Below are 24,771 nucleotides of genomic sequence, written 5' to 3'. Positions count from 1 at the left end.
CTCAAATTAAAGCAAAGGGTGGATGCTGGAGATCTGAAATAACAACAGGAAGTGCTCAGGAAACTCAGCAGGACTGGCAGCATTTGCAGAAAGAAGAAGAGTTCATGTTTCAAGTCTAATATGATTCTTCAGAAGTGCTGCAGTTCCAAAGCTCCTTTCATGTATGTCACTGCCTATTTCAAAATTGCAGCAACATGTTATTGGTTTCTTCTGATGGTCTTTGTTGAAGTTATGTTACACCCTTCTTGGGAATTACATTGCTTATTCTATCTTTTTGTATCTTCATCATATTAATGCTGTTCCCATGTAGACTCTTTTCCAGCAATATTTAGTCTCCTTACTCCACAGTAATGTCTCTTCAGCAGTCTTAACGCATAGCTTTCTAAATTTTGTCAGGGCAACCAAATGATTTGTCTCCCATAGTCAAGCATGTAGCACATTTGCCTTTCCAATCTTGGTAACAAGTGTAGAAAATGTTACTATGCTCTCTTTAAATATATTCTCATTAAAATAAAAAAAAATACCTTTTTCTCATTTACAGATCTGAGACGACTTTGGTTCCTATTGTATGTTGATGTTTGTCGAAGTCTCTTCTCATTTTTACAACTTGTTCTTCTGCTTGAGATGCTGTTTTCACCTAAAAAATAGAGAGATAAAGAATAGTTGTGAGATGTGAAAGTCAGCTAGAATCAGACCTGTAAGTTTGCTAAAAGTTTCTATCCTTTTAGTTTCACGGATTGCATTATTTATCTTTCTACTACATGTGAGATATAACAAATAAAAGAATAAACATTTCATGAACTAAATCAATAAGAAGGATTCAAAAAGTCCAATCTCAAAATCACAAACTCTATGTACAGTTGGTTCTGATATAACGCAATAACTCTGTTCTTGTACGATCTCACGTTATAAGAAAATCACACAACAGCCGTGCCACTTAAACTAATGGGGTTGGAATCGCATTATAGCCATTACAGGTAAGGAAAGTTCGCCTTCTACAAATAATGGTCCAAATTCTTTAATCGCGATAAAGCCAATTGGCATTGTAGAAATATGCATTATAGCAGAACCGACTGTAATTGAAACAGGCTACCTGGTCCAACAAACGTACTCACCCACTTCCCAAACTCTAATTACTTCTTTTCACCTGGCCTCATTCTCTTCAATTCTCTTTACCCTCAAGCAAACGTCAAATGTATGAAATGGATTTCAATATGATATTTAGTGAATTCATAACATAACCAATACTGGTTTGAATCAGTAGCATAGAGAACACACATGCATGCTACCAAAGAAAGTTGGGTTCTAAGGGGAAAACATTGTACTGGCTTTAGTCATGACTGACACAAATGAAGATGGTAGTCATCACTGAAAACTAATCATCGCAGCCAGAAGACATAATTACCTAAACACTGCTGAATAAACTTCATTTCAGCCTTTCAACACATAGGGGATGTCTGTTTTTTGACTATTAGGGTCCAAAAAACGAAACTGCATTACAACTGGCCATCTTAACAAGAAGGATTTAAGACCATAAGATACAGAAGCTGAATTTGACCATTTGGCCTATCGAGTCTGTTCCACCATTTGATCATGGATGCTATGCCATTTCCCTGCCTTCTCCCTGTAACCTCTGACCACTTACTAATCAAGAAGGTATTGCTGTCTTAAATACACCCAAAGACCTAGCTTCCACAGCCTTTTGTGACAAGAGTTCCGTAGTTTCACCATCTTCTGGCTGAAGAATACCCTCCTCACCTTAGTTCTAGAGGGTCATCCCTTCACTCTGAGGCTGTGTACTCTAGTCCTATTCTCTATGACTCATGAAAACATCTCCACGTCCACGCTATCCAGGCCTCTCAGTATTCTGTTAAGTTTCAATCAAATTCCCCTTCGTCCTTCTAAACTCCATCGAGTACAGACCCAGAGTCATCAACCGCTCCTCATATGACTACTCCATCAACCCTGCGATCATTCAGTGAACCTCCTCTATGCCTCCTCCAATGCTGATACATATTTCCATAGATACAGAACCAAAAACTGCTCACAATATTCTACATGCAGTCTGACCATCATCAGCAGTATATCTCTGCTCTTATGCTCTAGCTCTCTTGAAATTAATTGAAAATTAGTAGCATTTTTTGCATCCTAACTGCCAACAGAACTTGCATGTTGACCATAAGAGAATCCTGAACTAGGACTCCCAAATTCCATTGTCCTTCGGATTTCCAAAACTTTCTCCATTTAAATTATCTACATCTCTATTTTTTCTACTAAAGTACACAACCTCATACTTTTCTACACTGTATTCCAACTGGTAGTTCTTTGCCCACTCTCCGAATCTGTACAAGTCATTTTGCAGCCTCTCTGCTTCCTCTTCACCACCTGTCCTTCCATCTAACTTTGTGGCATCTGCAAACTTAGCAATAATACCCTCTGTTCCTTTGTCCAGATTGCTAGTGTAGGAGTAACGTCGTCCCGACACAAACCACTGCAGAACTTTACTAATCACTGGCTGCCATCCTGAAAAATACCCCTTTACCCTCATTCTCTGTTTTCTGCCAGTCAGCCAATCATCTGTCCATGCCAGTACCCTGCTTCTAAAAGACATGGGTTCTTACCTTATGTAGCAGCCTCCTGACTGGTACCTTGTCAAAGTCCTTCTGGAAATCTAAACAGATCACATCCACTGGCTCTCCTTTGTCTAGCTTGCTTATTACTGCCTCAAAAGAACTGTAACATGTATCAGGCATGATCTCTCCTTGATCAAGCTGCCCTGTCTCAACCCTATTTTACCATATATTTCAGCGTACTCTGCAATCTCATCTTTAAAAATGGAATCTAAACCCTTCCCAACCACCAAGGTCAGGCTAACCAGCCTACAGTTTCCTTTCTTCTCCCTTCCTCCCTTCTTAAACAGGGGTCTTGTTTTAGTCATTTCCAGTCCTCTCGGACCTTTCTGGACTGTAGTGATTCCTTAAAGATCACCGGCAATGCCTCCACAATCTCCTCAGCTATCTCCTTTGTAGCTCTGGGTTGGAGCCCATCTGAGCTACATGATTTATCTGCCTTCAGGTCTTTCAGCTTTCTCAGCACCATCTCTACACTCACCTCTATCTTCAGACTCTCCTCAAGTTCTGTTTTACTACTGGTGTCTTGAACTGTGAAAACTGATGCAAAGTACTTCTTCAGTTTCTATGCCATTTCTTTATTCCCCATTGTTATTGCTGCAGCCTCATTTCCCAATGGTCCAATGTCCACTCTTGCTTCTTTCTTACGTTTTAAATGTCTGAAAAAAACCTTGTAATATTCTTTTATATTACTAGCCAGCTTACCCTCACATTTAATCCTCTTCCCCACTTATTGCTAGTTTCCTCTTGCTGATTTTCAGAGGTTTCCCACTATCTTCACCACAACGTATGCTTTTTCATTTGCTTTACGCAGTCCCTGACTTCCCTTGTGACAGCTGACTCGTCCTCCATTGGTTTATTTCTTATTCCTTGAATGAATTTCTGCTGTGCCTCCTGAATTATCCCCCAAAAGTCCATTGCTGCTCCATTATCTTCCCTGCTAGGCTCCCATTCCAATCAAATCTAGCCAGCTTTTCTCTCATGTCTTTACAGATATCTTTAAACAATTGTAATAACATTACATCTGATTCTAATATTCTTAATTTTTCTATTTTTAAATAGCAAAATTAAAATTTACATAAACCTTTCTTTCATTTTGGAAGCCATCAGATGCCCCTGCTGTAAACAAATGTAGGATATACTAAACCACGCTATACCCAACTTTCACTGTATCTTTATATTGCCTTTCTCTCCTGTACTTATCTTGTTCTTTCTGAAAGACCGAAACTATCTGTCTCAACCACTTCCCACAGAAGCAAGTTCCATTTCAAACCACTCCGAGTGCACAAATTTATCCACGTTTCCTTATGACCTTAACTTTTGGATTCTATCACAAATGGCTATCGACTTCTACAATGTATAATCCATTCCTTAGTTTAAAGAACTCCATTAGGTTCATATCATAGAATAAATCGCTACAGTGTGGAAACAGACCAGCGTCTCACTCAGACCCTGCCTCAAGCTTATTCCCTGTAATCCTGCATTTTCCATGACTAATCCATCTAAAATGGACATCTCTGAACACTGTGGGCAATTTAGCATGGCCAATCCATCCAACCTGCACATCTTTGGACTGTGGGAGGACATCGGAGCACCCGGAGGAAACCCACGCAGACACGGGGAGAATGTGCAAAGTCCAAATGGTCGGTCACTCCAGGGTGGAATTGAACAAGGGTCCCTAGTGCTGTGAAGCAGCAGTGCTAACCACTGAGCCACCATGCCACCCTAACTACACCACTTTGCGTAGGTTCTCTCTTTTCCAGAAAAAAACCCCAATTTATCCAATGTCTCAAGATCTGTAATCTCTCCGTAGCTGTATGTATTGTACTTTCTACAGTATTACAAAATTGCTTTTATAGTACAGAGATCACAGTTTAGTACTATATTCCAAAGGGTAGCCCATAAAGGGTCCTACAGACATTTAACATAATTCCACAACTTTTTAATTTCTCATTGCTTGAACTAAATGTCACTCTTGAGTTGAAACTTTTACCTTTCTACACTGGAGACCTCTATTGGAACAGATCAAACAGCCTCCTCTGTGTTATAATCACCCAATGATACTACTAACATGATGGTTCGCTTGTTACTTTTTCAAACTGTTCTGGTCATTACCCATTACATGATCCAGTTATTGGACTTCCAATCAACTAAATGAAGAAAGATTCCCATGCACACTGTAACAATGCAAGACCCTTTTCTTCTTTCACTATTACTTCCTACCAGTTTATTTGGAGACAGTTGAAATTCCCCTGCCTGCTACACACACTACTGATCTCGTAATGTCATCCTTATTAATATCTGGGGGCTTGTGCCAAAATAGGAAGAGCTGTCCCACAGCCAAGTCAGGTAATAGCCTGAAACAATCATTCAATCACTCTATTATTACCAAGCCAGGGATCAACCCTGGTTCAAAGCAGGATATTGGGGGGGGGGGGTTCAAGCAGCATGCAATAGGCACAGCTAAGCAATCCTGCAACCAATGGATCAGATCTAAGCTCTGTAGTCCTGCCACATCTAGATGCCTTCTGCACATTTGATCTGATGCCATAAGAGTTTATGGGTTCTGGAGTCTATACTGAGGATTTCCAGTGAACTCCCTCCCGACTGTACACTACTACGGTGACATCTCTGATGAGTCTGTACTGTTGCTAGAACGGGATAAACCCTGAGATGGTTATGGTGGTATCTGGGACATAGTAAGATTTGATTCCCTGAGAATGACTATATAGCTTAGATGGCATGTGGTCAGTTCTCTCAATTTTCAAAAGGTTCCAGAATTTAGTAGGAAGGACTTATAGGGTCGACAGAACAGCATGTGCTTTAGGAAACAAGATATGTTTTTATGACAATCAACATGGTTTGCATGGTTATCGTCAGGCAAGCTTTTACCTCTAGAATTACTAAATTTAATTCAAATTTAACCATCTATAGTTGTGAGATTAGAACACATGTCCCCCGAATATTAGCATGGGTTTCTGGATTACTGGTCCATTGAAAATACCACTGATACCACCTCCCTGTTCAATCACATTCAATGCTGGAGTGAAAGACAAAACAAAACATCTGTGTTCTAATGCTAAAATATTTCTAATATTCAAAAGTAACTTTGTTTTTACTCCTTGAAAGCTGCTACACCTAAATGTTATTGTTAAATGCAATGTGATTACTATTGCTTACCTGAATTGGGTTTGACAGACTGTGGCATGGAAGCAGTTACTTTGTTTTGAAGTTTCTTTACAGATCTGGCTTCAGAATGTGGGGAGGCCTGTAAAGAGAAATATCAATTCAGCCTCAGAGAGCTAGCAACTCCATCAAAGTCCAATAGTAAGTAGTCAATTAAAGTGATCCTCAAATAAATGTTAAGTCTTAACCAGGAAGAGTGCATGATAAACATGCTCCACTGTTCCATAAGCCATCCCAATGTATAAAATCCCAAAAAGACCATCATAATTATTGTTTTGGCTAACTGATTGCTATTCAAGACAAAGGAAATTCACACCAGATTTCATCAATAACAGAAAGCCATCCTATTTATTGTAATACATGACTTTAACAAGTGACAGAGAAAGGATTTTTAACCTTAAATGATGCAAATTACACAATAGCCCAAAATCCCAAATACAGATTCATTTAATAATGAATAAAACAGACAAAAGACACGGGTATTGAGTGTGGAGAAAGAATATAGTTAAGATAAATAAAATTTTGCAGATCGAAAGTCTTGAGTTCTTTTTCATTTTGATGTTTAGCACTGATGACATGCTGTTTTCCATATGACGATGACCTTTCTTCAACTCGACGGTTGATTAGGCGGACCAAGGTACTTTGTTGTTAGAATTCTCTCGAAACTTTCTAGATGTTTCTGTCTTTTTCCATACAGAAACAGTGAGAGGAAAATAGATATTTTTGGTTGGAAGCTCCGATTTTCTCTGATGCCTTAGCACTTAAGCTTTTAAACTCAAACTCTATCAGGGAACCGTCATAACGAGCCAGACTATTTTGGTGCGGCTTCATGCTCTCATCCTGACCTGGAAAAATTCATAAACTTTGCTTCCAGTTTCATCTCTCTATCACCTTCATCTGGTCCATCTCTGACACTTGCCTTCCTTTCCTTGACCTTTAGGTCTCCATTTCCGGCAATAGTCTATCCACTAATATCCATTACAAGCCCACTGACTCCCACAGCTATCTGGACTACAACTCTTCTCACCCTACATCCTCTCACGACTCTATCCCTTTCTCTCAGCTCCTTCGCCTCTGCCGCATTTGTTCCGATGAGGCCACTTTCCAAAGTGGTGCTCTTAATATGTGCGGGGGTTTAGATTAGAGTGGTGCTGGAAAAGCACAGCAGTTCAGGCAGCATCCAAGGAGCAGTAAAATCGACGTTTCGGGCAAAAGCCCTTCATCAGGAATACAGGCAGAGTCACCTTCTTCTCCAACCTTGGCTTCCCACCTACAGTTGTTGACAGGGCTCTCGACAGCTTGTGGTCCATCTCCTGTACTACAACTCTCACCCCTTCCCTCCCCTCCCAGAACAAGGATAGGGTCCCTCTTGTTCTCACCTTTCACCCCACCAGCCTTCACATGAAAAGAATAATCCTCTGCCATTTTTGCCAACTCCAACATGACGCCACCACAAAACACATCTTCACTTCCCTCCCCCTGTCTGCATTCCGCAGAGATCGTTCCCTCCGGGAAAACCTTGTCCACTCCTCCATCACACCTAACACCTCTCCCATCACACACAGCACCTTCCCATCACACCTAACACCTCTCCCATCACACACAGCACCTTCCCATGCAATCGCAGAAGGTGAAACACCTGCCCCTTTACCTCTTCCATGCTCACCATCCAAGGCCCCAAATACTCATTTCAGATTAAGCAGTATTTCACTTGCACCTCTTTCAATTTGGTCTACTGCATTCATTGCTCCCAATGTGGTCTCCTCTATATCGGAGAGACAAAACGACGACTGGGTGATTGCTTTGCTGACCACCTTCGGTCTGTATGCAATCAGGTCCCGGACCTTCCCGTGGCTTGCCACTTCAACACACAATCCTGCTCCCATGCCCACATGTCTGTCCTTGGCCTGCTGCAATGTTCCAGTGAAGCTCAACGCAAACTGGAGGGACAGCATCTCATCTTCCGACTAGGCACGTTACAGCCTGACGGTGTCAACATTGAATTCAACAACTTCAGATGATTATCCCATGTCAACCCCTCTGTTTTCAGTCTGCTGCGTAATTTTATTTCATTTATTTTATTTATTTATTTTTTTTTCACTGTTCTTTCTGTACCTCTTATTTCTTGATTGTCTCTCTTTCTCTCGCTCCCCACTCTCTCATCACCTTTTTCCTCTCCTCTTCCCCCTTTGCTACCCTTCTCCCCTGTTTTCTATTTTGCCTCTGCTTCACCCCTCACCTCCCCCCCCTCCATCCCCCACATATTTTGTCACATAGCACTGGCTTCAGCCTTGGTCATTCACAGCTCTAATCTCCCTATAGTCTCTCTATGCTCTGTCATTATCACCTCTTTATTGCTACCTTTGCTTCTGGAGCCATGAATCACATTGACGTGAAGCAAACTGATTTGGACCAGATATCATCCCATTACTTCTAGTTACAAAACAAAGTAAAAACAATCGAGAAGAACCTTAGTGTGGGTTATGTCCACAAGTAGAGACACAAAAAAAAACTGCAGATGCTGGAATTCAAAGTTAAAAAATACACAACACCAGGTTATAGTCCAGCAGGTTTAATTGGAAGCACACTAGCTTTTGGAGAGCCACTCCTTCATCAAATGATACTGAAGAAGCGGCGCTCCGAAAGCTAGTGTGATTCCAATTAAACCTGTTGGACTATAACCTAATGTTGTGTGATTTTTAACTTTGTACACCCCAGTCCAACACCGGCATCTCCAAATCATGGCTGGAATTCAAGGTAGACAAACAGGAGCAGGGAAGAACACAGCAAGCCAGGCAGCATCAGGAGGTGGAGAAGTCAATGTTTTGTGCGTAATCTTTTTTCAGGACTTGTTATATTCACAGTAGGCTGTGCTGCTTGCCTACACAATGGAAAAGAAACTTAGCAGTGTATATTCCTAAAAAGGCTTAAAGATTGAATTAAAAACAAAGGCCAGAGGAACCCAGAGGAATCCTATACTACTGGGTCATAGTGTAGAGTTGCTCTGCTCTCAATAAAGCCCAAGTTATAAAAGTAAAAGTAGGAATTGATCTGAACTCAAGAGCAAAATTATACAACTGCTAGGGTACTCATTTAGTCCAACACGAAAGCAGAGAATAGTCTCAGCTAGGCACAAAGCACTATCTTAAGTCAGCATTTAATTATCAACATTGATTCCATCTTTTGAGAAGTATTTGGTCAATTCTTTAAGGAGCTAATTGGCACAGTCTTAATTGTTATACAGAAGAATTATATATCTTTTAATCTGACATGTTTGTTGGTGGCAATTGCAACGTGAACATAATTATCTGCTTAAATTCACACAACTATAGCATTCAGAAAAAAAAGACAGAATGTTGATTTCAGTACATGGACATGAAGGTAATAAGGATGCTCAGAGAACTGAACTTATTATCAATGCAGGAATGTGAGAGAAAGAGAGAGAGAGAGACATACAGACAGATAGAGACAGAGAAAGTGATTCAGGTACAATTTTGGTCATACTAAATCCCAATGTTTCTGCCACCCCATGCTTTTTTATATGCTTCCAAATCAGGAAGGTGTGTGGTTTAAATTTGAACTTGCAAGTTGCATAACCTGGCCTTATCCTCTAAAGGGTTTGAAGGTGCTACCAAAGGAGGCTTACAGAGTTCTGCAGTAAGTCTCATTTATGGTACACAGTGCTTCTACTGTGTGCTGATCGTGGAGGGAGTGAACATTAAAAGGTCCTGTGTCGGGGTCTCAATTATTCACAATATTCATTAACAACTTAGACAATGGCAAAAAAGGCAAATATCCAAATTTGCTGACAACACAAAATTGAGCAGCACTGTAGACAATGTCGATAGCAGCATAAAACTGCAATAGGCTATTAATAGATTGGGTGAACGGACAAAGCTGTGGCAGCTGGATTTTAATATAAGCAAGAGTGAGGCGATCTATTTCAGACTGACACAGGAAAGATCAGGGTACTTTTTTTAAAGAATGCATGAAGTTAAATACAGTGGATGGCCATCAAGATTTGGGGGTTCAAGTGCACATCTCTTTAAAGTGTCACGAACACGTACAGATAATAGTCAAGGTAGCTAATAGAATGCTGGCCTTCATATCTAAAGGACTGCAGAATAGGGATGTAGATGTTATGTTGCAGTCATACCATACTTAGTGTACTGTGAGCAGATCTGGGAGCCATACCTTAGGAAAGGCGTTTTGGCCCTGAAGTGAGTTCAATGCAGGTTTACAAAGATGATACCTAGATTTCAGGGGTTAAGATAGGAGGAAAGATTAGAATGTTAGGCATTTAATCTCTAGAATTTACAAGGTTAAGGGATGACCTAATCAAGGTGTTCAGGATATTAACAGGGAAAGGCAGAGAAGATAAACATTAACTATTTCCACTGGTTGAAGATCTAGAACCGGGGCATAGTCTAAGAATTAGGGACAGGCCATTCAGGAAAGATGTTAAAAAACACACAGAGTAGTGGAGGTTTGTAACTGACTTCCTCAAATGATGATCGATGCTAATTCAATTGTTAAATTTAAATTGGAGATAGACGCATTATTATTAAGTAAGGGTATCATGGGATATGAGCCACAAGTCAGCCCTGATCTTATTGAATAGCAGTGCAGACTTCTGGTGTTGAATGACTTACTCCTGTTCCTCCATCCCATGTTCCTAGGTAGATCATCTTGAGCATCAAGTGCTGTTGCAGTCGCAGTCATCCAGCCAAGTTGACAATAAACCACAGTTGTCTTGTACCTTTTAGATGGGGACAGACTTTGGAGAGTTGGGAAGTGAGATACTCACACACAGAATTCACAGCTTCCGGCTTGGTCTTGCAAACATAGCATTTACCATGCTCATCTCATCAAGGTTTAGTCAGTAAAGCCAGATCATACGTTAGAAATCAGAGCCTGGCCTCAGCAGATCCAATGGTGAATGCTGCTCAATATATGCCTAAGATTGATCCTTTCTGTCAGAGGAATAGGTTGTGAGGAAAAACTAAAGAAATAGCAAGCTTTTGACCTTGAAACAAAACAGACAGGTGACCTTTAGGGAGGGAAATCTGCCATCCTTATCTGGTCTGGTCTATGTGTGACCCCAGACCCACAGCAATGTAGTTGACTCTTTAGTGCCCTCTGAAAAAAATAGAGCAATTAGGTATGGGCAACAAATGCTGCCCCAACCAATGATGCCCACATCCTATGAATGAATTTTTAAAAAATTTAAATGGTGATATTAAAACAAATATGGATGTAGAAAGGGATCTGGATGTCCTCGTACACCAGTACAAGTAGACCAACAAGTGAAGCAAGCAATTAGGAAGTCAGATAGTGTATTGGCCTTTATTGCAAGAGGATATGAGTTCAGAAGAAAGCTTATTTTTATGTAGTTATCAGGGCCTTCATGAGATCAGACCCGGAACATTGTGTGCAGTTTTGGTCTCCCTACTTAAAAGGATGTACCTGCCAGGCAGGGAACTTAGCAGTGGTTCAACAGGCTAATACTATGGATGGCAGAACTGTCGACTGAGGGTAGATTAGTGAATACAGGCCCAGCCAAACCAGAGTTTAGAAGGAAGAGAAAGGATCAGATTGAAGAGTAGAAAACTCTAACATGGCCAGATAGGCTTCATGCAGGGAGGATATTTTCCCTGGTTGGGGAATCTAGAACCAGGGGTCAGATTCGCAGGATATGGTGAATGCCATTTAGGACTAAGTGAGGCAAAGTTTCTTGGGATATGGGGACAATTGGAATGTGGCTTTGACATAGAGGATCAACCACATCATTGTGAATGGCAGACCAGGCTCAAAGGGTGAAATGGCCTATTCTTACTCTTACTCTCTATATTTGCCTATTATCCATGCACAATATTCTCACAGCCACTTTGTGCAATACCATTTTTATTTCAGCAGCCATAAAACAGCAATTTGATTGGGTGTTATCACCCACCTTCAACATGATGCCTGCACATTGGCTTTGCTTTTGTTTTTGAACTTGTCAATTGTTGGCACTCTACCATGTAACTTAGCCAGCATGTTAAATGTCACTTCAGCTTTCAACAAGCCTGCAAATATTCTTTCTCTCCAGCTCTAACATTTACTTTTAGTCATCTACACGTTCCTGTATGCATCCAAATCTGGTCTATATAGTAATGAGTGGATTGCAAATTGTAAGTTAATACATACTTCACCACTATGAATGAGATTTACATCAGTTTCTAAACAGTGGGAGTAAACTGTTTTCTACCTGAAAATCTATTCTAATTTCATTGCTCAGGGCTGACATAAACATGACAGTACAATAATTTACAACGCATTGTGCCACTGAAACACTAATTTTGCTGATGGCAATGACATTGTATAAAAGTACAATTTATATAACTAAGAGAAGGCTGGAGAAACTCAGCAAGCCTGGAAATATGTATGGAGCCAGAAACAGAATTAATGCTGTGTATGGTATGACTCTTCTTAAAGAATTTATGTGATTAGATTTGTTTAATCCTGTAAAACCAGAGCCCAAACATTCATAACAGAAACATTGGGAACTTGTAGAATCTTAAAGCACTGCTGAACTTGTATACCTTTTCCAAAATGTTTACATTACTTAAGAAAGAAAGATTTTGAAGAAGTCAAGACACATACCCCTAATAAGCGATGAAGATCTTGTTTAAATTTCTTCTTTGGGATAAAAAGTTGATCAAAATCTTCTGTTGATTCTAACAGCTTCTTAGTTGGTTTTCTTTGACGCTTTCCTTCAGCATTTTCTGCAACAAAATGTACAGAATAGTTTTATATAATTGCTTCTGGGTTCAAGTCCCACTTGCTCCAGAGGTGTGTAGTAACACCTCTGAACAGGTTAATCAAAAAAAAAATCAAATTGCATGACTTGAAAACTGACAATACAAAAGAAACAAATTAATTTAGCAGAGAAAGTATTAAAGTTAACACACGGTACAATTACACCCAACACGCTTTAGGATTCATAATTCTTGCCGATTATTATCCAAACAAAATAGAACATTAAAAAAATTACATAATTGTATTAGGAGTTCTAATTTACATTGAAATCAATAGGGCAAATTCAGAAATAGTGCTCTTGACACAGTATCTCACCCTAACACATTAGGGAAGTCCTGTGACTTACACTCCCAAAAGGGGAAGCTCTGTTCTTAAAATGTAAGCTTGCTGCTTTTGTAACATCTTAGTGTTAACACCAGCAGAGATTGGACATCAATGATCTCTAAAAATACAGGTTGTGCATCTTTACATTTACCTTTCTTGCAGAAAGATATCTCAGAAATGATAGCTATAGTGATCCAAATCCCAGAAAAAGAAAATCGATCTCTAAGATGATTTTCAATTGCAACCCCCGGTATTCTCACACACAAATTATTCCACAAAGAATATAAAAGGTTACATGTTTCTGACACCTTAGTTAAATCAGGAAAACAAATGACAGAGCAACAATATGGATTTTCAGGATCTAGTGAATGCAAAGAGTTCAGCCAGGTGGATCTCCTTGAATATGAATTCCCTAATTGGGGCTGATAACCTGGTTCCAATCAGGAGAGCTCTGGTTGACAGACAAAAACAGCAGGGTCAGAGGTTTTGTTAACTCAGAGCTGTCTCTGAGGAAGCCAGGCTAGTGTCAAGTACTAAACATGTGTAATTAAAGATGATTTGGTCATAGGATACTGGCCTCTGTGGAGTTATTTCACATGATACTTAATGCTAACGCAGTATCTAAAAGTAAAATAATGCAGTAAGTTAAATAGCCAGAATTGTGATTGTGATATCAGCATGTAAACATTTAAATTTCCAAGTCGAATACTTCAAAATATAAATATTCCTGGAAGCCAACCATATTTTCAAATGCTGAAATTCTACTCTCTACATTGATCTCGTCATCAACCATAACCTTAGTTGGATTCTCTTGGAGAATGCTAACAATTGAGTTGTTCAACAAAGAAAACAAGGCGTTCAGCTAAGTGATCAGTCACGGTTTAAAGAAGAGGCGGGTATCTAGAGGCCCATTAGTTTAACTTCTGTAATGGGGAAAATGCTTGAATCTATCATCAGGGAAGAAATAGTGAGACATTTGGATAGAAATTGTCCCATCAGGCAAATGCAACATTGGTTCATTACAAACACAAAGGACAATTAGGGAACTGGTGGATGTTGTCTATCTGTAGGGTGTTTAAAGAGATGGAATTCAATAAAGTCAGCTTGTAGTTGACTGCTGTGCCAAGACTGTATATTATGACAAATGTTAATGAAGCACAGTAACAATGTGGAACCCCTACCTGCTTATGAACCCTAAATGGTTGTTACCAGGAAAATTAGCTATCTGACTTTGCATATTGTCTACTTTTGCCTTGAATATGTATGTGGATGACCTGGCTGTACTTTATACCAGTGTGACTTTATTTCATTGTTAAACTGCAAAAACATTCCCCTAGAATTAAACCCAGACCCTTGCCCACTCGTTTAACTTATCTATATCCCTCTGCAGACTTTGCTCGACCACTCATCTTAGTGTCATCTGCGAACTTTAAAACACTGCACTTGGTCCCCAACTCCAAATCATTTACGGAAACTGTGAACAGTGATTCCCAACACTGAGGCACACTACTAGCCATTGATCGCCAACCAGAAAAACACTCATTTATCCCCATTCTTTGCTTTCTGTTAGTTAACGAATCCTCTGTCCATACTAATACATTGCTCATAACACCATGCACCTTTACCTTGTACAGCTGCGTTTTCTGCAGCACCTTGTCGAATGCCTTCTGGAAATCTAGATACAACACATTCACCAGTTCTCCGCTATCCATCGCGTTCATAATGAACCCATGCAGCAACTGCCCGATGGGACACTTTCTATCCAGATGTCTAGCTATTTCTTCCTTGACGATAGGTTCAAGCATTTTCCCCACTACAGAAGTTAAGCTAACGGGCCTATAGTTACCTGCCTTTTGTCTACGTTTAGGGTGGCACGGTGGCACAGTGGTTAGCACTGCTGCCTCACAGCGCCAGAGACCTGGGTTCAATTCCCACCTCAGGCGACTGTCTGTGTGGAGTTTGCACGTTCTCCCCGTGTCTGCGTGGGTTTCCTCCGGGTGCTCCGGTTTCCTCCCACAGTCCAAAGATGTGCAGGTCAGGTGAATTGGCCATTCTAAATTGCCCGTAGTGTTAGGTAAGGGGTAAATGTAGGGGTATGGGTGGGTTGCGCTTCGGCGGGGCGGTGTGGACTTGTTGGGCCGAAAGGCCTGTTTCCACACTGTAAGTAATCTAATCTAATCTCCTTTTGTAAACAGTGACTGAACACTTAGCTGAACGACTTAATTCTTTTGTTAGCATTTTCTGAGAGAATCCAACTGATGTTATGTTTAATGGCGAGACCAATTTAGTGAGCAGAAATTTCAGCATTTAAAAATATGGTTGGCTTCCAGGAATTTTATATATTGAAGTGTTAAAATTGTAAATTGTTAATATCACAATCACAATTTTTAACCTTAAAAGCGTTGAAAGCGTCATTTTAACTCAAGCTCTTGCTCTCCACAATCTCCCACCATTGCTCTACATTAATATGTTTCTTCCTTTTTATCAATTTGATACTACATTTTGTCCCCAATTTGGTAAAATACTTTTTAAAATGTCCCTATTTAAAGTGATCATTACTATGCTTGCCCCCAGGGCAACATCTTCATTACTCTTCCTGCTGGCTATTAGGAAAATCAGCAATGCACTTAAAACGCCCCTTAATAAGGAAATTCTTGTTGTCACTGCTTCATGAAAATATGCAATTGCATTAGAAGCGTTTCAGAAAAGGTTCACTCAATTCATTCCCTAGATAAGGGGTTTACCATATAAAGAAAGATTGAACAGGTTGGACTTATATCCAGTGGGGTTTAGGAGATTGGATTGATCCTGAGACAATGTGACAAGAAGATGCTGGGAAAATGTTTCCTCTTTTGGACAGAAGTTGAACGAGGAGACACAGTTTAAGTATAAGAGGTCTCCCTGCTAATACTAAGATGAAATGTTTTCCCTGTCAGAAGGTCAGTAGTCCTCAGAATTCCCTTCCCCAGAAGGGTGTGAAGACTGGGTCACTGAGTTTGTTCAAGGCACAGCTGGATAGATGTTTGATGAACAATGAGACGACAATTAGATCAGCCACAATCTTATTTAATAATCAGCAGTCTTGAAGAGTCAAATGGCATACTCCTACCCCGACGTCCTATTAGAAAATAGTGTTTCTTTCAAACAAGAGATAGTAAATTTACAAATTTTCAAATAAAGCCAGAGATTACGTTTATGTCTTCCAGGATAATGCTTTTTAGAAAGATTTGAATAAATCTGACTCTAAAACTTGCACAGAATGCAATGGAAAATGTTCCTACCAGGTGAAGTGGACAGTTGTGAAAGTATTGTCCCTGCTTTAGCCCCAAGAGCTGGTTGTGGAGTAGAATATATTTGTTCAGTATTCAGATAGTTTCTGTGTTGCCACCTCTTCTTAACAATACTGCCTGTTTTAATCGGCTGGGATTCTGCTTGTTGTGTTGAACTTTCTAAGGATACGGGCAGAGGGACTTCTTCTGCTGGTATGGACTGGTTACCTTCTGTTGCTAGAGCAGTTAGGGCATCTGTGGCAGGTGAGAACTGGAACTGTTCCTTAGCAGGTAAAACCTGGGACTGATCTTCTGCATCCATGAGGTTGGACAGTTCTGTTGGAGGCAAGGGCAGACTTTGCTCTGCCACATAAATATACTGGGACTGTTTCCCTGCTGGCATAGACTGAGATTTCTCCACTGCTGACATGGTTTGGAATTTCTCCACCGTATTTGTGGATTGAGAATCTTCTGTTATAGGTACAGCTTGGGACTTTCGTATTGTAGGCAACAAATGAGAATTTTCTGCTGGAGGCAGAAACTGGCATTTTTCCACGGCAAGTGGGGACAGGGGTTTTACAACTGCGTGTATGAACTGGGGTTTCTCCACTGCAGCCACAGGCAGGGACTCCTCCAATGCAGCCACGGGTAAGGACTCTTCCAATGCAGCCACGGTCTGGGGTTCCTCCACGGTCTGGGGTTCCTCCAATGCAGCCACGGTCTGGGGTTCCTCCACTGCAGCCACGGTCTGGGATTCCTCCAATGCAGCCACGGTCTGGGGTTCCTCCACTGCAGCCACGGTCTGGGGTTCCTCCACTGCAGCCACGGTCTGGGGTGCCTCCACTGCAAGTGCAACCTGGATTTTCTCTACAGGAGGTGCAAATGAACACTGGTTCACAGAAGATGTGGGTATGGCTGGCTTTACTACTGATGCAGAGAGTGCTAGCTGCGCTACAGGGGAGGAAATACCTTGGACCGTTAAAGGCATTGGCACGGCTTGACAGATTATAGATCTTGATGTGACAGGGTCTACTGCAATCGTAGATGGGGCCATTTCTTGTGTACAGGCTGTATGTGAGTGATTCAAATTCCTTTTGTGCCGCCGCCTCCTCTTTGATTCAGTATTGCTGCTTCCAGATTCTTGTGATTCTGTTTGATAGGTTGCTTTGTCTAAACATTCTGTTGCATCCTATGAAATAAAATGAAAACAAATAGTTTTTGTTTTGTAAGGCTTAAAGAGGTATAAAATTGCTTATTCCGGGCAAACAAAGTACAGGTTATATTGTGACCATTGAACTGACATTATCATTCATGCTCCCAGTATAACATCAACATTTAGGTGGTCAGCTGAGTCCATTGTGTGTTAGATCAATAACTATTTCCTTTCCATACTTTAGAGTTCCTTATAAAGAAAGCCAACAACAACTCTCATTTATCTCCATCTACCAGCTCATCTCCACCTTCGCTCTCTTCACATTTCTGTAACTTCTATCAATCTTGTCTTACCATTCTTTACTCCAGATTGTTCAACCTGGCTATTTACCCAAAGACATTAAAGATACATAAAATAGAATAACTTACAATTATATAAAGTTAAAAATCACACAACACCAGGTTATAGTCCAACAGGTTTAAATGGAAGCACTAGCTTTCGGAGCACTGCTCCTTCATCAGGTGGTTGTGGAGGACACAACTGTAAGACACAGAATTTATAGCAAAAGTTTACAGTGTGATGTAACTGAAATTATACATTGAAAAATATCTTGATTGTTTGCTAAGTCTCTCATCTGTTAGAATGACCATGTTAGTTTCACTTCTTTCATATGTAAATCACAAAACTTTTTTAAAAAAAGTTATATTGTCAGGTTAACTTTAACAATTGGTGTCAGCCCAGATAATGTGTTGAAGGTGTTAGCCCCCTGTGTTCTGTTGTCTATGCCATAATGTTTAGACTGATTCTAATCTAAAAAAATGAGTTAACAGAGTCTTATATGAATTCATGCAGTTTTTGAGCAAAGTACAATGTGACTCTGCAAGTACAAATTCACCCCACAAGCTTATATATGTATGTGTGTGTGTGTGTGTGTGTGTGTACATAGGAGTGCCTGCGTGCATGTGTGTGCGTGCATCTGTGTCTGGGGTGGAGGGTTGTGAGTGTCTGTGAGTGACAGTGTATATGCGTGTGAGAGTGTAAAGGGGTTTAAGTCTGAGAGAGGGTGCATGTGTGTCTGTGTGCGTGTCTGTGTATAGGAGTGTTTGTGTGGTAAATAGATTAGATAGATTCCCTACAGTGTGGAAACAGGCCCTTTGGGCCAACAAGTCCACACCGACCCTCTGAAGAGCAACCCACCCAGACCCATTCCCCTACATTTACCCATGACTAATGCACCTAATGCTACGGGCAATTTAGCATGGCCAATTCACCTGACCTGCACATCTTTGGACTGTGGAAGGAAACCAGAGCACCCTGAGGAAACCCACACAGACACGGGGAGAACGTGCAAACTCCACACAGACAGTTGCCCGAGGCGGGAATTGAATCCGGGTCCCTGGCGCTGTGAGGCAACAGTGCTAACCACTGAGCAACCGTGGTGGGTGGGTGGGTGTGTGTGTATATAAGAGTGTCTATGTGTGTGTGTGTGTATATATAGGAGTGTCTATGTGTTTGTTTGGTGCAATGGTGGTCACCTGTAGTGTGTCATGAGACTTAACCAACAATCAAGGTATTTTTTCAGTATAAAATTTCAGTTACATCACACTGTAAACTTTTGCTATAAATTCTGTGTCTTACAGTTGTGTACTCCAAAACCACCTGATGAAGGAGCAGCGCTCCGAAAGCTAGTGCTTCCAATTAAACCTGCTAGACTATAACATGGTGCTGTGTGAGTTTTAACTTTGTACACCCCAGTTTAACACCAGCATCTCCAAATCATTACAGTTATATAGCATCTTTAATGTACTAAACTGTTCCAAGGCACTTCACAGCAGTGTTATCAACAAACTTTGACACCAAGCTACATAGAGGATATTAGAGATGTTGATGAACAGCACAGTCAAGAACATAAGTTTTAAGGAGTGGATTAAAGACAAAGAAAGAGAAAGCTAGACAGGTTTAAAGAGAAAATTTCAGAGCTTATGGTAATCATCTTGATCAGTAGGGAAATCAAGGGATACAGGGAAAATGCAAGCAAGAGGACTTGGGGAATGCCGAATCAGCCATGATTCTACTGAACAGTGAAGCAGTCTCAAGGGGCCAAATGGCCTACTCCTGTTCCCATTCCTTATGGTCATAACCAACCCTCAATCCATGCAAGTATGTTACACACATTTCCATGAGTTTTGATTCTGTTTGCTAACCTCTTTTGTACAATATTTTGAAATGTGTCAACTTAAAGGACATGAATGTAAAGTCTGAAGTAATTGAGGCTGCAACTAACTTGCATTGAATATTGTGAAGGAGGAAAGCAGCAAGGTTGAGGCCAGCCATAGATATAGGTTTGTAACAACAGGAGAGGGCCATTGACACTGACACCAATGATAATGATCTCAATTCTTCATCTGTTTTCTGTTTCAGCCATCGATTCTGTACTTTTCCTGACTTCAATAACACAAAGCTCTGTACAAGGAATATCAATATTTGAAAAGTACTCAAAAAAAACATACAAAGAATGGGACGACACCATACCTGATGTAATAGCTGAAGGCATGTTTTCAGTTTCTTTTTAGAGATAAATAACTGGTCATAATCTTCTGTTGATTCCAGCAGCTTTTTACTGGGTTTCCTTTGGCGTTTGCCTTCAGTAATAACTGCAATCATACAAGTATGGATGGAAATTATACTTTATAGAATAATACATTAACCCTTTTCATACTTTTAAAATTTGGGATATACTACTAAAAATGTTATTTTCAATGAGAGCAGTTAGCAACTGAAGAGGCCTGCAATTAAATTTTTGATCTGAGAGAATGAATAACATTAGTAGAACTCTTTGTTGTACTTTTCAATTGTTATTTTCTCTTTGCTAAGAGATTTCTTCTGAATCTTTTAATTTTTGTTATTTTGCTTTTAAGGCATTTTCTGTGGCAAGAAAATATATGTAGGTTCACTGAATTATTTCCACTATATTGTTAAATTGTAGTTGAAATTTCTATGCTTAGTTAATCTTCCCTCTTTTCCACACTGATTTGCTCTGACTTCTGAACTATAAATCTTGATTATATATATTGATACAGAACAGCTTGCACTTAGCTGTAAGTTTCAAGTGGTGCTAAAAATACAGTAACGAAAGTGGGAAAAGGGCTTAATTTCCTCTTTTCTACAGAAAATCTTTGTACGTTATTTAACACAATTTCTTCAAGTGCTTCTCGAGGCAAGTTCCATATTGTGACACTGTGCATTAAACATTACATTTGTGGCTTTCATTTAGAAGCATGAACCTAGTACTTATGTAGTATAGTATACAGCTCTTCATTCAAAGTTGCTTAGCTGGAAATACCTGCTTTGATTTTTCTTTTGCATTAAAGAGACAACTTAATTTGAATTACCAGATAATTCAATGTTACATGCAAAAAAATACTTGTAAGTAAATAACAAATGTTATTTCACCCTGTCTCTTAACATATTGGAAAAATAAGAGATTATGACAAAAAGACATGGGAAATTGTTCCCAATAGGTGTCTTCCAAATTGCATCATTAACAACCATCGCACAACTGAATAATCAGGATACATCTATTCTTCACGATCTGACATAGTAATCAAGCGAGAATATAACCATTGCACCTTGGTGTCCAATGACTTTATCATCACTGAATCCTCACTATCAACATCCTGGTGTGTTAACATTGACCAAAAACTGAATCAAATCAGCTAGATCACTCCTTTAGCTTTAGGTCAGAAGTTAGGAATTCTGCAGCAAATAAATCACCTTCTGTCTCTCCAACATCTTTCTATCATCTACAAGGTCAGGTGTGAGATGAAATACTCTTCATTTGCCTAAATGGGTGCAGATCCAACAACACTCAAGAAGCTTGACACCATCCAAGAGAATTCACCAAACTTGACTGGCACCTCATTTACAGCCTTCAAATGTTCATTCACGTTGCCACATCCACCGAAGCATAGTGGCAAAAGTGTATACCATCTACAAGATAAACTGCAGAAACTTATCAAGGCTCCTTTGACAGCACCTTCAAAACCCATAACCCCTATCACTTAGGAGGATAAGGGGAACAGATTCATGGGAACAGCAGCTACAAATTCTTCTCCAGATCACACACCATCCTGATTTGGAACTATATCATCATTCCTTCACTGTTGCTGGGTCAAATCCTGGAAATCCCTCCCTGACAACACTGTGGGTATTCTATACCACAAAGACTGCAGAAATTCAAGAAGGCTGCTCACCTAGGGATGGGAATGCCAGCCTAGTTAATGATTCCTATGTCCTATGCATGAATAAAGAAAAGTAATGGATTAATTCTAAATAGAATAAAAATCAAACAGAATTGTCATTGAGCATAAACTCAACTGAACAAGTCACTTAAAAGCATAAATACATGCATAGGTTAGAAGTTAGGTAGTCTTTAATAAGTAACTCACCTTTTTCCACCCGCTCACAGACCTTTCTTTGTCCTTGTCCACCTAATCCTTGCTCAACACCTGTTAATCTGTAAGATTTCCCAGTTCTGATGAAACGTCATCAACATCAAATATTATCTGTGATTCCCTTTCGAAAGATGCTGTCTGACCAGCTGAGTATTTCCAGCATTGTCTGTTCATGTTTCAGATTTCCATGCAGCATTTGGCTTCCAAAGTGAATCACCTCACACTTTTCCGCATTAAACTCCATTTGCCACATCTCAGCCCGGCTCTGCAGCTTATCTACGTCCCTCTGTAACCTGCAATATCCTTCAGCACCATCCACAACTCTACTGACCTTAGTGGCATCTGCAAATTTACTAACCCATCCTTCTATGCCCTCATCTGGGTCATTTATAGAAATGATAAACAGCAGTGGACCAAAACAGATCCTTGCAATGCACCTCTAGTAACTGAACTCCAGGATGAATATTTCCCATCAATAAGCACCCTCTGTCTTCTTACAACTAGCCAATATCTGAGCCAAACTGCTAAATCACCCTCAATCCCATGCCTCCGTATTTTCTGAAAAAGCCTACTGTGGAAATTTTATCAAATGCCTTACTGAAATCCATTTACACCACATCAAACGGTTTACCCTCATCCACATGGTTGGTCACCTTCTCAAAGAACTCAATAAGGTTTGTGAGGCACAACCTACCCTTCACAAAACCGTGTTGATTATCCCCATCAACTTATTCCTTTCTAGATGATTATAAATCCTAGCTCTTAAATCACTTTCCAACACTTTACCCAAAACTGAAGTATATAATTACCAAGGTTGTCTCTACTCCCCTTTTAAACAAGAGGATAACATTTGCTGTCCGCAGTCTTCTGGCACTATTCCCGTAGACAATGACGACAAAGATCAAAGCCAAATTTCCTCCCTGGCTTCCCAGAGAATCCTCGGATAAATCCCATCCGGCCCAGGGAACTTTCTTTTTTTTAAACACTTTTCAGAATTGCTAACACCTCCACCTTGTGAACCTTAATCACATTTAGTCTAGTAGCCTGTATCGCAGTATTCTCCTCGACAACATTGTCTTTTTCCAATGTGAACACTGAGGAAAAGTATTCATTTAGCGCTTCCCCAATCACTTCTGACTCCATGCACAACTTCCCACTACTATGCTTGATTGGCCATAATCTTTCTCTAGTCATTCTTTTATTCCTGACATGCCTATAGAAGTGGATGAGTCTACTACTGTTGCAGGGAGGGTGCTCCAGGCCCTTACTACTCTGAGTATTTATCTCTGACATCTGTCTGATATCTATCACCCTTCAAAGCTATGTCCCCTCATGCGAGCCATCACCATCCGATGCAAAAGGCTCCCACTGTCCACTCTATCTAACCCTCTGACCATCTTATGTGTCTCTATTAAGTCACCTCTCAACATTCTTCCCTCGAACGAAAACAGCCTCAACTCCCTCAGCCTTTCCTCATCAGACCTTCCCTCCAGACTAGGCAACATCCTGGCAAATCTCCTCTGCACCCTTTCCAATGCTTCCACATCCTTATAATGCGGTGACCCGAACTGTACGCAATACTCCAAGTGTGGCCGCACCAGAGTTTTGTACAGCTCTGAATCCTCACGGCTCTGAAACTCAATCCCTCTACCAATAAAAGCTAACACACCGTATACCTTCTTAACAACCCTATCAAACTAGGTGGCAACTTTCAGGGATCTGTACACATGGACACCGAGATCTCTTTGCTCATTCACACTAACAAGAATCTTACCATTAGCCCAGTACTCTGCATTCCTGATATTCCTTCCAAAGTGAATAGCCTCACACTTTTCTGCATTAAACTCCATTTGCCACCTCCCAGCCCAGCTCTGCAGCTTATCTATAACTTGTAACTTGCGACATCCTCTGGCATTATCCATAACTCCACCAACCTTAGTGTCATCTGCAAATTTACTAACCCATCCTTCTATGCTCTCATCCATGTCATTTATCAAAATGACATACAGCAGTGGACACAAAACAGATCCTTGCGATACACCACTAGCAACTGAACTCCAGGATGAACATTTCCCATCAACAGCTACCCTCAGTTTTCTTTCAGCTAGCCAACTTCTGATCCAAATCGCTAAATAACTGTCAATCCCATGCCTCCATATTTTCTGCAATAGCCTACCATGGTAAACTTTATCAAATGCTTTACAAAAATCCATATGCACAACATCAACTGCTTTACCTTCACCCACCTGCTTAGTCACCTTCTCAAAACAACTCAATACGTTTTGTGAGGCATGACCTGCCCTTCACAAAACCATGTTGACTATCCCTAATCAAATTATTCCTTTCTAGACTATTATAAATCCCATCTCTTATAATCCTTTCCAACACCTAACCCACAACCAAAGTAAGGCTCACTGGTCTATAATTACCAGGGTTGTCTCTACCCTCCTCCTTGAACAAGGGGACATCTGCTATCGACCATTCTTCTGGCACTCTTCCTGTAGACAATGACGACATAAAGATCAAAGCTAAAAGCTCTGTATTGTCCTCCCTAGCTTCCCGGAGAATCCTAGGATAAATCCCATCCGGCCCAGGCAATTTATCTATTTTCATACTTCCCAGAATTGCTAACACCTCCTCCCTATGAACCTCAATCCGGTCCAGCCTCAGTATTCTCAACAACACTGTGTTATTCCTGTATGAATACTGACAAAAAATATTCATTTAGCGCTTCCCCTATCTCCTTTGACTATACCCACAACTTCACAACTTCCTTGACTGGCCCTAATCTTACTCAAGTCATTCTTTTATTCCTAGGTGAAAGTGAAGACTGCAAATGCTGGAGATCAGGCAGCATACCAGGAGCTGGATATTTCGGGCAAAAGTCCTTCATCAGAAATGACTAGATTAAGAAATCCCATTCCTGATGAAGGGCTTTTGCCCGAAACGTCGAT

The 24,771-nt window shown here is 40.4% G+C and overlaps 1 protein-coding gene across 5 annotated transcripts in view; it reads right to left on the bottom strand.

Moving 5' to 3' along the window:
- Positions 1-24,771, bottom strand: part of nsd1a (nuclear receptor binding SET domain protein 1a) — a 238,012-nt gene that overhangs the window by 73,725 nt on the left and 139,516 nt on the right. For all 5 annotated transcript variants that reach the window (XR_011963528.1, XM_072591225.1, XM_072591226.1 and 2 more), the window contains exons 7-11: positions 19,896-20,017; positions 16,223-17,399; positions 12,462-12,583; positions 5,811-5,898; positions 525-637 (exon numbers count right to left, since the gene is read on the bottom strand). Coding sequence is in view for 4 of the 5 variants with exons in the window: in XM_072591225.1 (XP_072447326.1) it covers positions 525-637; positions 5,811-5,898; positions 12,462-12,583; positions 16,223-17,399; positions 19,896-20,017 (1,622 nt within the window). In the remaining variant the exon portion in view is untranslated. The remainder of the gene's footprint in view (positions 1-524; positions 638-5,810; positions 5,899-12,461; positions 12,584-16,222; positions 17,400-19,895; positions 20,018-24,771) is intronic.

This window comes from Chiloscyllium punctatum, chromosome 20, assembly GCF_047496795.1.
Source record: "Chiloscyllium punctatum isolate Juve2018m chromosome 20, sChiPun1.3, whole genome shotgun sequence".
Lineage (NCBI taxonomy): Eukaryota > Metazoa > Chordata > Chondrichthyes > Orectolobiformes > Hemiscylliidae > Chiloscyllium > Chiloscyllium punctatum.
Note: the sequence above shows the minus strand (reverse complement) of the source record. Positions and strands in the feature narration are given on the sequence as shown.